The sequence below is a fragment of the Dendroctonus ponderosae genome, unplaced genomic scaffold (assembly GCF_020466585.1).
Source record: "Dendroctonus ponderosae isolate FM_Combo_2020 unplaced genomic scaffold, Dpon_F_20191213v2 Dpon_F_20191213_6, whole genome shotgun sequence".
In the NCBI taxonomy this organism is placed as follows: domain Eukaryota; kingdom Metazoa; phylum Arthropoda; class Insecta; order Coleoptera; family Curculionidae; genus Dendroctonus; species Dendroctonus ponderosae.
Genome location: NW_026018814.1, coordinates 6112521 through 6127109, shown reverse-complemented (window position 1 = coordinate 6127109; position 14589 = coordinate 6112521). Strand labels below are relative to the sequence as shown.

Sequence of the window (14589 nt, the reverse complement as noted above, 5' to 3'; positions counted from 1 at the left end):
ATTTGTAGCAACCATTTTTTTGCTTGCTTTATTCTCCATGAAGATAATATAGTCATTTACGTTGAGGTTTACAAGCCATTGGATTAAGCATAATTTTAGAGTTGCTTAACGAATTCGTATAGATCGAACAGGAAACCAATGAAGCAAACAAGGTCATAAACATTCGCAAATTGCTTTCAATAGAAAAGCGTTGAAAATGCATTCACTTTAATGTATTTTCGTTAAATGGTTTTGGCCATTGCTTTTCATTACTTTCTAAACTGGGAACGAAGTTGAATGGGGTTTTCTATGATGGCCCTTAAGCAACGGGATTTGCTGATTAAGATAGAGGTTATTAGGCAAATGTATATTTGACCCGAGCTCTATTATGTTTTCTTAATAATTCTGAAAGTAAGCGTTAATTATTTTAATGTCTCCAACACTCCAGCTTGGGCATAATTTAAAGCAAAATACTCCTTAAAACTTTACGTGGTATTTTAGACCCATGGAAGTGCCACGGAAACTTTTTGCATCCATTCAGATAACTATTATATTAAGAAATAATCAATTTACATTGCTTATCTATAACTCGCTTGCCTGTCTGCATTCATAAGGAACTGTAATATGTTCCTAGCATTGTGATGAATACAGGATAATACAGGATATGAGTTATATCTGATTGGTCAAGAGGAACTCTATATTTTACATTTCGTGCTTCTAATTGTTCTTGTTTTTATTTGCTCGCAGCAAATTTCATTGTGTACAGTAAACTTTCTCGTGTATGTAACTTTTAGAAGCTGCCGGTACGGATGCCTTTCAGAAATGCTGGTAACTGTATATTGTATAAATGCGAAAAGTTTTGCATTATTTTGATAAGCATCCAAGCCAGTTAGCAACTGGCTTTCTAATAGGATGTAAAACTAATTTTCAATAACAAATGGGTATTGTCGAACCCCAAAAAAAGTTTCCATTATTAGAGGATACATATCAGTAATTATTTGTTTATGTGTGAAGAATATTTCCAGTTTGATAAATGGTTTCAGTGCTAAGATTTTATGTTAAAATCACTTCTTTCGAATAAAAATATTTAATAATTTGAAGTCAGCACAAGTGTTTATTTAATATTAACTTTGTCAACTTATTTCAAGCAATTTTCACCAACTTCAGTAAATTTTGTTGGACTGTTTTTTTCCGGACCTTTTTTGCTACTGTATTTTGGTTTCAACGTGCGCATCAAGCGAGAGGTATTTTCCTGATATTAATTGGGAACCGATATTATTCAAGTATAAAACTAACCCTGTTAATTTTAGGTTTATTTTCTTACCACTATCTAGGTTATATGGACACCACCGAGATAAATTTATTTCGATGCTATCAGTTATAGAGAGAAACTCAGAAACTTTGAGTGAAGTGAAGAACTCCTTTCATACAGAGTCTTAATACCTTACCATCAATCATCTTACATTAGTAATTTCCAGCATTAAATTAATTATATTTTCTTCCATCATATAGCGTCTTTTCATAAAACTATGATAATGGACATTTAAAAAAACTCAATGTTCTCTAATATCAATGTTTCCAAGATTTAGTGACCTATGGGTTCTGGACAAACTACAAAAGTTAATAGCTACAAATATTTAGTAACTCCGAGCGTATATTATTCATATCAGTAATTTGCTGTAATGGTTTATTTTTTTTATTCTGTTATCTGTGAAAATGTATAATTTAATTTGTACGATAAACATATAAAGCAATTATTTTAAAGCTACAAAAAGAGTATAAACATTAGTGATTAAATCAGCATTATTATCAATAATTTCATTCTGAAAAATACATAATTTAGTTGTTAGTTGCGACAAATCGCAAAGCCTTCGTAATTATACTGCAGCCATATTAGACGCATTTTTATTTGGTCATATCGAGATTCCCTATCGTCAAAGTAAAGATCCTTTTCTATGCAACTTTGTGAACGTATCCGGGTGGATCCGTGGCACAAATGTGGCGTGCTGTAACGAATACTTCATAAAGCAGAGAGTTTCTTGAGAGTTTGATAAGCATTACAGGGAAGTTAGAAACTTCTTTGGAAAATGATGCATACCTAGTTTTCATTGAAAATTTCGTTTGAAAAGGAGTCTAATTCAGCAGCAAGAGTATTTTCTTACAATTTAAATCTTCCTAATTATACAGCACTCGTGACCTCTTATTTCAGATATTTTTATTAAAATAAATCTACTTTTACATTTCAATAAACATAATATTCCGCCCACTATAAAGCTTCTTGGAGAAATGTATTTTTTGTACAAATGTTATTTATCTTTTCGGCACATTTTCTCAATTGAAAAGTCCTATACCTAAATTATTTAAATAATAGTTTCATCTTTAGAAACTCTTAGAAGTTTGCTTGAAAGATTTACGTCCGGTTACATCGAACTCTTTTGAAGGTATTTGATATCCTATTCTTTCTATTATTGTAGTCATTGATGTGGTATTTACGGTTTCAATTAGCTTTTCACATTTCAGTACCATTTGACCTGTAAACTTTAACATTGAGTTGCAATTAAAATGTTTTTTTTTTGCTTTTTTGCTGTTTCGATATTTATCACGTTCAACAAATATATAAAAATTTTCTCTTGAATTACAATTCGAATTGGAATAACAACATTTTTAATCAAAATACTGGCAACAATTTTGGCTACCAGATTAAGATACATATAAAACTACGATTGTTCTAAGCATAATTTTGCATCCCTTATGAAAATGCCTGTGTTGTACTTTATACGTTTCATAGAATTCATGTCACATTTCATTGTAAATGTATATTGCGAATTTGTTATGTAAATTGATTTCACATTTCTGATGCACTTCGAACGATGCTTTTGCAAAATTTCGAGAAATTGACTTTGGATTATCATAGAAATTAAAACTTTTTGCAGCTAAATTCTAGGAATAGTCCTCGAAATTAGTGATTGCACTGTCTGGTCAAAGTTTCGTATGAAAATGGCCGAGTGTCTTGTTATAACAGAGCTTTAAAGACAGAAACTTAAAAAATAAATCACAGCTCAATATTCAACGTTCTTTTAATCGTTTCTGCTATCTTAAATTCCATCAATTAAATTTGTCAGGGAATTTTCTTGTATAAACCCACATTCTCTTAGAATGCTGACGACTGCGGCAGCAATTCAATTTATCGTAGCTACGGAGATAATTCAGGTTCTACATTACTCGATTTTGTAACATTAACTTTTGCTGAGAGTTGGAAAGTTTGTCAATACTAACGCAGTTACTCGTATTCGGGACTTTTTATCTCTGATTTGCCATCCTTCCCTACGGGAAGGTTGAAACTTTTAACAAGCTTTTTATGTATGCTTGAAAGTTGAAGAAAATACCACTGACCTTAATCTTTATACTATTCCTTCTAAAGGTTTTTCTTTTCAAAAGATATAAATGACGAACATGTTTGCATCATTCGCTTACATGTTTGACTGATGTTTGAACGAGGGCAAAGAATTTGGATATTTTGTGCAGCAAATTGCTGCTGACGCTTTAAGTCAAATGCTTCAATTTTTTAAGTAAAGCAATTGCGTGTGTGTTTGAGTCCTACTTATTTAAACGATGTTGGCTGCGCCTGATTAAAAATTTGCCAAGTTTTGGATTTTATTTATAAACCATTTGGACCCCAAAATGATAGAATTTGACAAACTTCTCAGAGCTCAGGTGATGTTCTCTTAAATTTTTGTTCAAGTGATGTTTTGAACAAATGGAACGATGTAAATAATCCTTTCAGTGCTGTAACTATCTTTTCACTTTTCGTTGAAAGTGTACCTAAGGGCATTACATTTGAGAGCCAAGGTTCGGAATTTAGTAATCAGTTACCGTTTTGCCATATTAGACCTTGGGCGGCAAGTTTGGATCACCTTCGCTTCAATTCAAATTTATTTAAAAAAATACTACATGGTTACTCTTTACATATCACTTCGCGCAAACACATTTACCGCTTGTGTAATGATCATCATCAACTCCTATCCAAGTAATGGGATTTACTTTAGCTGCTAAAGTTCGAGGATGGTTGAGTGGAAGTGGTTTGTACAATGATTCGGTAACTGTGCCACACTTAACTTTAGCTGGGCTTAATCTCGGCCATCTAGACTGTTTATATTCTTCAGGCGCATATTCTATAAAGTCTAATTTTGCTATTGAATGTACTGGTCTTCTAGGATCCAATATATCGCATTCCCATTCCTCTCTTTTGTCTTGTCGCAAATAGTTTCTGGACGAAATATTTCCAAAACCATTTAAATATTCTTCGGTTGGCTCAAATTTGAGTAATTTGAATCTGGAACACGGTGTGTTTGAGCATGTGCTGACAATACTCGGGAGAACTAGAAAAGCTTCTTTCAAACAAACCTCATTTTTCTGTTTAAAGTTCCATGCAACCATCCTGGAAAGTATTGATATGAAAGATCGTAGGTTGTGGAAAAATTGTCAAAATAATTTGGATTTTCATCCGTGATTCTTGGTGGCGAAATATTATCTCCAAACTCCGATTTAATACGCGAGTCGTTGCGCATGTCACTAGTTTCCTTTGTATTGCTCCGTTTTGGTTCATAATCTTGTCCATATATCGTCATATGGTTGTATTGGCTTTTCTTATACCTACTCACTTTTTCTTCTACCCAATTACCCAGAAGAACGCCGTTTGAATAGTAGGTGGGCTCATTAAATTTCAATCTAGACGATTTCATCTTGATATTTTACAAAAAATGTTTTGCAAAAGATATTCCGATAAATTTTTACTTATTGACGGTTACCCCCAGTACGTCAGATACCTCATTAGCATATTTACTGGTTTTAGTTCATTTTTTAGTTTCAGTTTACCCATTTCGAAATATTTTCTATTTTTCATTGAAAAAATATGTCTTTACAGATTTTAAGAGCAGTCAAGTGTCTTTACCGTATTAATACCGTTATATTAACAACAGATTTTAAGAGCAGTCAAGTGTCTTTACCGTATTAATACCGTTATATTAACAATATTACAAATTATTGCTCTAGCATGAACAAAAGAAAACAGTATTTTTTGGACACCTCTATCACATGAAATTAATTACGCCAACTATAGCAATATAATACATTTTGTACATCTAGCTATGCTGTTTAAAATTGGCACAAATTGGGTACAGCAAATGTTGTTTGCTGAACCAACAAATGCGGGTATTAAATGGAACAGCAACACACAACAAAAATTAGATGATTGAGTCTGACCAGCACATGCAATTCAAATGTTTGTAATTTAATCCCTTTTTGGAATGGTTTGAGTGAGGTTGCGATCGAACGGAGCCATATGAACTTTTGCTAACATTTTCTTTCCAATATATAACCATCAGCCACCTGACTCGTCTATTAGTCCAAACTAAAAAGTTGTTTAGCACAAGTCTACATTTGCGTGCTTTAACACCCGAAATATAAATCAGTTTTAGGCGATTAATTTCTAATACACATATTTTGTTATTTCAGAAGAGAATCCAGCAGCTATGATGCACAATGATTGTTGCAACCTACTATTCAGCATATCAGCTACATTTTGTTTACTTCTGATTCAGGCAGCATTTTACGTGAGATGAAGGGTTTGTAGCTAACATTTGTAAAACTAAAATTGTAGATAAAAATATTGTACAAACATTTTGCGGTGAAGTTATTCATATCAAAGTATCGTGTAAAATATCTACGTACTTTAGGATATAAACTACCATTTTGGTAATTCAGTGGGTTCGTTTTGGAATGAATAAATTTGAGAAGAATTTTCTATTACCATAATATTTTCGACATATTGGTCTCAATTTCGTATTGCGTAAGTAGTTTATTTAATTTTCTACCGTATATAAAATAACAAAACACGAGTGAAAATATAACAATGAAAAAGTGTGCATAAATCTATTGAAATGTAACATAGAACAGAAGTATTACATCAATTGTCCTCAAAAACATAAGAATAAGCATGAACATTTGTTAGTTTCAGATGTTTATCAAATTATCAGGACAAATGAAGGAACAATTGGGTATTTTTTAACAGCAATGTTTCCATGTGCCAACTCTAATTATGATGTTAAGAATAGATTGGATTGGGGAAAAATATAAAGAGTAAAGGGATTGTGATTGTGTAAAACTCAGAGACATCTAAGTCATTTTAGTTAATTATTCGTTTTAACATTTTACCCTTATTGATGTTAGAATCTGAGTCTTTTAACAATATTAACAATCAATGCGTAAATGACATCAATATGGAAAGCATAAACGTGCAAAAATATTCAAGTTATTTTTTTCTTTGACTTCCTAAGCATGTGATAATTAAAGTGCGAAATCAATCTAATTGCTTAGTTTATATAACATTTTTATTTTATTTGCGTTAAATGCGATAATACTGTTTAATTGATAGCATCCAAAAAAGGTACTATTTTATCAAAAGAAAGCACGGAAAATGAAGTAATTATACCGCTCATTATTATGCCTTTCAGATCTCATTTATTCTAACATTAATAAGTGTTTACATATAATAATAAGTGACATATTCGTTTATCAGAAAAATCCTTATAAACATATCTTCATCTTTGACTCTAAATTATATAGCTTAATGCCATGTGTAGAATATAACTTAAATTTCAAATAAAACCTGTGAAATCAAAAGTGTTTTAATTTTATATGTCGTAACCAATTTATCACGCCTCTGGTTTATTTACTGCACTGTTTAGAGGGTGCACGAAATAAAACATTTACGAAAATGCTGTGGAATTCTGAGAAAATTCTGCTAAAATTTATAATTTTAATTATATTGATAACAAACTATCATGTTATTAGTGAGAACGTGTCACACGTTTTCGCTTAGATTTTTAATTCGACAATCTAATGCTTTTTATTAAATTATTTCTTAAAATAAGGTGTATTGATTTCACTCAAGGAAATAATGGTAACAAAGTTCCGGTTGGAATTTTACATACAATGGCATTGCCGCCATTACTTTTAGTGGTTAAAGGAACTCGTGTTTTATTGATCCCAGTAAATTGTTTGCAAGAACTCCTGTCCAAATATTTATGTTAAAAATTACTTATTCAACTTCCAATAAAACGAACTGATATTTTTTTCTTATATCGATATGTTTTCTGTGTCCTGCTTTTTAGACACATTGCACGGCATATCCACGTGCTTCTACATCTAATAAACTGAACATTTTTACACACACACACACACATACAAGCAAACTTTCACTTCAGATTTTCATTTTTTATGTTTAATATCACATTTTTCAACATCTATATTGTTAATTAAGAAATATTAATTAGTGTTATACATTTATTACTTTCTTCTGATTTGTAGATTAACATATTTGTCTGACACGTTTAAAAGCCAATATTAAATTATAAAATTGCTAATTAAATTACTGTTGACTTTTCAAATACCATTCTTTTAGAAAAGGAACAATATTCGTAGTTATCGTTATATTACTGCCATTAATATTAAATACTGTGAGCGCAAAATAGCGGAATAAGCTTCAGAACTTCGTGGCGCCAAAGTAAAACTTTAATAGAAACTTTGTAGCTGCAAAACGGCCAACGACTCGCCGCTTGAAGCGAATTTAGTTTGTCTTTTCCCTATTTTAACTTGTTACGTACTGAGCTTGCTATAGAAGATTGCCTTTTAATGGTGTAATCGATTTCGCCATGCTTTTAGCGGAAATTTGTAATGGTATGTTTAAAATTAATTTATCCCAGCTGGATTTACTTTATAAGCTGATAACATTTAAATATATATAGGGCACATTGCGATAAATATTAACCTTTTTCCATGTAATGGTAAAATGTGAGAAAATTGTCTTAAATGTGTATTTATCATGTATCCGTATGTAACCATAAATCAGAGTAGGATTCGAGAAACTTTACCTCCTAACTTATATTAACTAATATTCACCGTGTTTAAAGTAATCTCGTCAAATAAATAGTCAGTTTGTTAAGGTGGGTATGTTTGATCTATTTTTATACCATGTTTAAATTAAGGTTGCATAAAGGTTGCAAAGTAATATTCAATTAAATCGGCAGTCATAAATCTGCAGGTAGAAATGAATTGGCAGCATGAAGTTTTGCCAAGTTTCCAGCACATAAATGGAGCCCCTTTCCGGTGCAGAATACAGACGCTTGATCTCAAGAGGGGAAATGTCTCCTATAAATATAACAAAGTCGTGAGGACTTGAAAAATGGGAAATATGCTTAGGGAGCATAGAGCATAAGAAGCAAGGGAATAATATGTGTGTGTATGTTATTATATTTATTGTAGCTGGCTTAGTGTGTCGTTTCCGGATATTGTCTGAACATGAGGAAATACATTTTTCGGAGACTCATTAAATATTCAGTGGCAAACAATCTGCTTTCAGTTCGTTCAAATTTTCCATGCACCTTTCAATAAAAATGTTCCGTTTTATATTGCAGCAGAGGATATTGTAATTATCATAAGCTCCGTAAAATAAATTCATTAGATGGATCCATGATCTATGAAATATAGTTATGTTGATTCAGATTTGACGTCGGCATAACATATTTTCTAAGGAAACTTTAAAGTGATACACCTCAACGTTTGAGTTATGAAGAATGGGCAGATATGCTGTATGCTATGGGTGGCCTTTTTTAAACAGGTGCATACCTAATCACTGGACTTTTTCCAAGGGGTTTCTGTGTAATAAAAAACACCAAAAGTTCTCAACAGAATGTTAATAGGTGATATTGAAAAAGTACCCGAAGAATTGTTAGCACATGTAATATGCCTCAAGCTACCTAATTGATGCAAATTGGAGACAAAAATATAAAGTGTAGCCCGGTGTTGGCATGGGTAACACTGTGTTGAGTTAAAAATAAAGCAAATTAAGTAAAATAGCCCGTATCCAAATAAGTAAAAATTTTCGGCAAAGTATGCAGGTAAAATCTTCTTCCAGGCACGTGGTTATTGAACTTTTAAACGCTAAATTCAATTGGTTCTGAATGTAAAATTTAAAAAGAATTGCAAAATCAAGAGCAGGTTTTTCCGTGGTAACCTGTAACTTTTTTACTTTAAAATTATTCCTTGATTGATTTTAGATTAAACGTGGAGTAGCTGGATTTGGAGAAAAAAATTAAACTATGGGTTCTCGTTTAATATTTATTGAGTTTAGAGTATAACTATGATCAGTGCAGACAATTTAGTCCAGACTGGACAAACAATTGCTTGGAGAGCACAAAATTAACAGACTGTTCAGGTGCTCAATTCAGAATGGGGCACAGTCTCATCAACGTTACTAGAAATTTTGATAATTCATATATTTTTAAGTTAAAGTTAAAGTTTAAAAGTTTGGTTGCTCGCTTTCGTTAAATTTAATTGTTACAATCCTTAATTTTTGCAGAGGATTTATGTATCATGAAAGCAGGAAGAAGCTAATGTGTTTAATTTATTAATCAGTGAAAATTTAATGCCGCAGTCGACCAGACCAGCCTCTGGTTTCAACCGTCTCACAAAAAATTAATCGAGATTCCAGTTGCATATCCCTAGAGGAGCAATAATTTAAATTTACGACTTGAGGGGGTGTAACCTTGCCTCTTTGCGTTACACCACCCTATTTGTTGAACCATTAGCTCTACAATAAGGCACTAAATGTGTGTCTGTGGCGGGCGTGGTTCGATTAGATTTCGAGGGGTTGACAAATTGCAGTTTTGCATTGAGCGTCACGCTGTAAAAATATAAAAAAGATATAGGGTGCGAAGAGCAGCTTTCAAATAAGCTCAGGGTTTATTATGTTAATTTTACTTTTGTCGGTTTGCAAAATTCGGTGAATTGGTGATTTAGAAATGCAGCATTATTATTTATTACAAAAATTGCTTATTAACTACGGAATTAGTTCCAATTATCCAATAATTCCAAGATTTTTCCTGAATAAAAATGGTTAAATAGTTATGCCTATTGATATCCAATGGTATTTAAGGACAAAGTGACTTCATCAGAAAAGTTAATTTTATTCGGGAAGTTGTGACCATTATATTTTGCATATCATTCCCTGACAGACCTTTGGTTTTCTCGGTCAATTTTTCCCTTTTCGTATGTCATTACACTCATTTTTCCTTAAATTTTTGTACGGCATTCACTTAAAACTTGTGGTCTGCCAGCTCTTGAAAAATCACGTGCATTTCCATGTTCTGGAAAGTTTTGACATAACATATCTTCAGTTGATTGCAGAGTAGGATTAATGCAATTTTTTGCATATAACAACTCACATTTCTTTCAGACCCGATACTTAGGCGGAGATCGGCAACCTAACAACAACTGTCTACTGAAATACTTTTATTAGTGTACGGAAAAACGTTTCCTCTATCAAACTTAACGAAAAAATACTCACATATCGTGATTAATATTAACAACCGAACGAACTTTAAAATTGATCTTATGAATGAATTAACAATTGATACCAAAAAATGTTTCAACTGCCGACATTCATTTTTTGGTTTCAGCCTTTCCATTTGGAGTGGGTACCCATGGGTGAAGGTGTGGTAAATAAGTGAAAAGTCGATCAAAAAGTTCAATAAACTTTAGTGTGTTAGCGTTTTTAGAAGTATCGATTATAGAAAAACGCTGACTTTTATGCGGTACATAATCCTGTATAGCTAACCAACACGCTTAGATTTCGGTTCGCTTTAAACTTTAAAATTAATTTCTTTCGATTTGAAATAATTTAATCATAGTTTCAAAAGTTGATTATTATTAAAAGTCAAGCGAAAATTAACAAAGTGTATTAAAAATATTCGTGCTTGCTCAATGTTTTATTGCGCATTATTTCCAGAAATTTAATAAGACATCAAGCTCGGTCCCTTGCCGAGTTAAGTTTACGGAAATAACATGATCTTTTGTAATGCTAAAAGCGGATGCAAACTTTCCCAACTTTTCCATTCTTCCAGCTCACAATTAAGCAGAGAATGGAATTCCCTTATTAAAATGAGAGAATTCTGCTGATATTATTTAATGCTTTAAACCGCGTCGCTTAACCAGATTTGTGAAATTCAGATAGCTAATTTCAAGAAATTTAAGTCAAAGAACTGTTGGTAAGCGCATTTTGAACAGCAATGCATTTTCTGAAAAACGTTATTTTTGCATTGGGTTATTTTGTCGATAAATTGATGCAGTAATAAATTTTTGTTCCATAATTAAGAAATACTTAGCATAGTTTCTATTTCACAGTAATGGTTTTTATTTCACAATAATTGTTTAACAGGTCAAATTCTTTAAAAAAAATTTGCATTTTTGTCTTAAAGCCACTAGCTGTAAAAACACTAGTTGAATAAATAAATTGCTTTTAAGCATTTCATGTCAAAATGTTGAGATGTTCAAATTTGGTACTCGTTAATTTCAATGTGAAAAATTTAATTTCAGTAGCATTTCAGTTTTCTAATTCTGATTGGCTGTGTTACTTTGCACACTAGCGCGTTATCTAGAATATTTTTTAAATCAAGTTTTAGTAGCATAATTTGATAAATTGATCTAAATTTACTTTTAGTCCTTAAACAGTTAAATTTATAGCTGTTTTCGTATGTATACATAATTCTATGAGTTCAACTGCGTTGCCTCGGCTTAAACGATCAGAATTATATACATTTTCAGAAAATTTATAATAAAATCTTTAATTCTTGGCAGCAACAATTTTATGTGATCCTTTTATTACGGCCATACAATGTTCAAATGGATGAATGTCTTAGTGTAGAAGAAAATTTTAAGCTCCTTTCGACCAAAACCATATAAGGTAGAAATCTAACATGTCTCATCTAATTATGGAAATCACTGAATGCCAAAAATTACAAACAAAATATTTATTAATTTATATGGTTTGAATTATATGCACTTGTGTTGTTTACTGTTCGAAAGATCATTTATAACTGCAATTTTAAGATGCTTTTTGTGTTACGGCAGTTGCAATTTTCTACCTAATGTAAATAATAGAGCAAACACGTTATAAATCGCCGTTATATTGGCTAATGTCAGTGGAATTTGAATCGCGTGATCCGACGTAATCTGGGGCAAATTTGAACTCCAGTAATTTAAGAGCTTTCGAAAGAGCCCCTCTAGGTAGCGTGAAACCGTAATTTTCCTTGAATTAATTTAATTTTATCCACATCTAATATACCGCCTGTCTGATTTCAAACATTTTACTATAAACATATTCACTGACGCAAAATTGGTTCTACCATTTACTAATTATTTAATAAATTGAATGTTTTGATACTAGAAGCAGTAGTCTTGTTTATATAAATTCAACTGCTATGGAAAAAAGGGTTCAATATTTGGTATAGAAAAGCTCTTAAAAACGTTTACTTCAAGCTTTGGATATAGTTATAGATAACTATGGCAAATACTTATTGTGGGAAACCCCCAACTGTCCAGTAGAGAGAATTTTAGTAGAATTAATTTATACAATACTACTTTAATTAGTAGTTTAATGGAATATTGGTTTTAGTGTACAGGGGAAAGAAACACATATTGCGTTGCGAGAAAAGCCGTTATATAATTTGCTTTCTAGTAAAACCAAGCGGAAAAAGGGCACTTTGGGACAAACTGTCACCTTAAACTTAAAGTACTTTGGGGTAGAGGCACTTTTTAAGTGATTAAAGTGCAAGTTTTCTGAAATGTTTTTTGAATGGCAAAGTAGGTCTAAAGGACGATCGTCGAGTTTTATTCGATTGTCCCCGAAAATATGCGCCCCGTCTGAAACAAATTAGAGTCAACTACATGAATCCCCGCGCGATTTCCTAGTCAGCAGACAAAAATGGTCTTGCTATGTTATTAAAATAGCCTGTTTTATTATGTTTAAGTTTTATGAACACCACATTTCATTTTTATATTGGCATTTGGGTTCAATATTAAACTCTAGCTTTTATCGGACTGATTTTATTCAGATTCAGTGAATTCGAATAACCACATGAAACTCCAAGCTCTCCTATATGCACCCTTTCAATACAGTCAGTGCAGCATCTAAAGCGGCCGTGCATCTGTTCTCCTGAATGTGTAAGTTCCGCACAATCTACATATGAAACCAAATTAATATTAATAGGATGTTCGCCCTTTGGGGACAATAAGTTAAAAGGGAAGTCTGCGGAGAAATTTGCATTTTTTAGATTGGATTACTCATGTGACAGTTTGAATGTGGCTTGCCTTACCATAAAAATATGGCGAATTCATGGAAATATAATGCTAGAACCAAATAAGGTTTTCGCAATCTTGACCTAGAACGAATATCGTTATTCAAATAAATTCTGAGAAACAACAAAAATGACTTAGCGTATTGAAAATATAATGATAGCTTAATTTACGTTAACCTATAGGGATATTTGATATCGTTATAATTCGTTATCAGTTTCTTAAGGATTTAACCCTTAAAAAGTGAGGATTTTGGCAAAGCAGGAATCCGTTTAAATACAGTCTCGTAAGCTAGCAGGATTCCAGTTTGCACTAAATGGCTTCAAATGCCATTTTGTTCCCATTACAACTCAAACTAATTACAATTATAATATGATAAAGTGAAATGAGACGACTGTTTGAGCGAATTCATAATTCATCACCAAATACAAATATTCGGGACTATACAATGCAAAAATTATCTCTATAGTGTTTAATTTCAACTCAATTTCAAGTCAATTGTGTTCACCTGAATACAAGTTGCATGCTATATTGTCTCAAGTTATACGCGTAGTTAATTCAATATACTGCCTATTCGGCTTGGCTTCACTAAAACACATATTGAATGATATAATTTAAAAATAAGGGTAATTTTACATCACGACAATTTCATCTGTAACAGCTCTAGGAATGACGAAAGACCATAACACCTTTAAATCTGAATTTATTTGGCTGCTTGACTGCAGTTATTGGTTCCTATCTAACTTCGTTTAACAAATACCGTTTGGCTATATTTTTTCCTACTTGACCAAGGGCGGATCCAGGGGGGGTCATGGGGGTCATGACCCCCCCAATTCTCCATCCAACTATGCCAAAACGAATTCTGTGGCTTGAATGGTTCTTGAGAAACTTCGAAAAAAGCAGCGTCATGTTCAAGTGGATTTTGCAACTCAAAAAAAAAACCACGCAAATCTAAAACTTCTTGAATTCAAGCCTTTTTTGAGAAAACTTCCAACATTTTGCCATCTGTGGTTCACTTTCTAAAAAGGCCATTTATTTCTGTCTAGAATGATGTACATATGAGCGTTCTTGCTCATTTTGCCTCCGAGAAACATGCAAAACGAGACGGAAAACAGGAAATTTTTGCATAATCTTGCACCTAAGCGTGTGATATTCAAATTTCGCTTTCTGGGTCACAACTACTCGAATTTCCTCACTCACGTTATTACCACTGAATCGAATTTTAAATTCTCTATCCAACGATGCCAAAAAGGAATTCGGTGGCTCGAATGGTTCTTGACAAACTTCGAATAAAGGCCATTTAGTTATCTTTGGAATGATGTAGAAACGAGCGTTCTTGCTCATTTTGCTTCCGAGAAACATGCAAAACGGGAAGGAAAACATGAAATTTTGCAATAATCTTGCGCCACCCTTGCACAA

At 32.4% G+C, this 14589-nt stretch overlaps 1 protein-coding gene across 1 annotated transcript; it reads right to left on the bottom strand.

Annotated features, from left to right (window-relative positions):
* Positions 1–3894: 3894 nt before the first annotated feature.
* On the bottom strand, positions 3895–4810 carry LOC109540568. The gene is made up of 2 exons (XM_019909000.2): positions 4384–4810; positions 3895–4312 (listed from the first exon to the last, which is right to left on the bottom strand). Exons 1-2 carry the CDS (start codon positions 4719–4721, stop codon positions 3949–3951), a joined length of 702 nt encoding a protein of 233 aa, XP_019764559.1. The 5' UTR covers positions 4722–4810; the 3' UTR covers positions 3895–3948.
* Positions 4811–14589: the final 9779 nt, after the last annotated feature.

Bases quoted from the DNA above. Each gene is read 5' to 3' on its own strand.
- LOC109540568 (XM_019909000.2), bottom strand. From the start codon at position 4,721: ATGAAATCGTCTAGATTGAAATTTAATGAGCCCACCTACTATTCAAAC. The intron at 4,313-4,383 runs GTTTGTTTGAAA...ACCGTGTTCCAG, and splicing joins ACTTTAAACAGAAAAATGAG to ATTCAAATTACTCAAATTTG.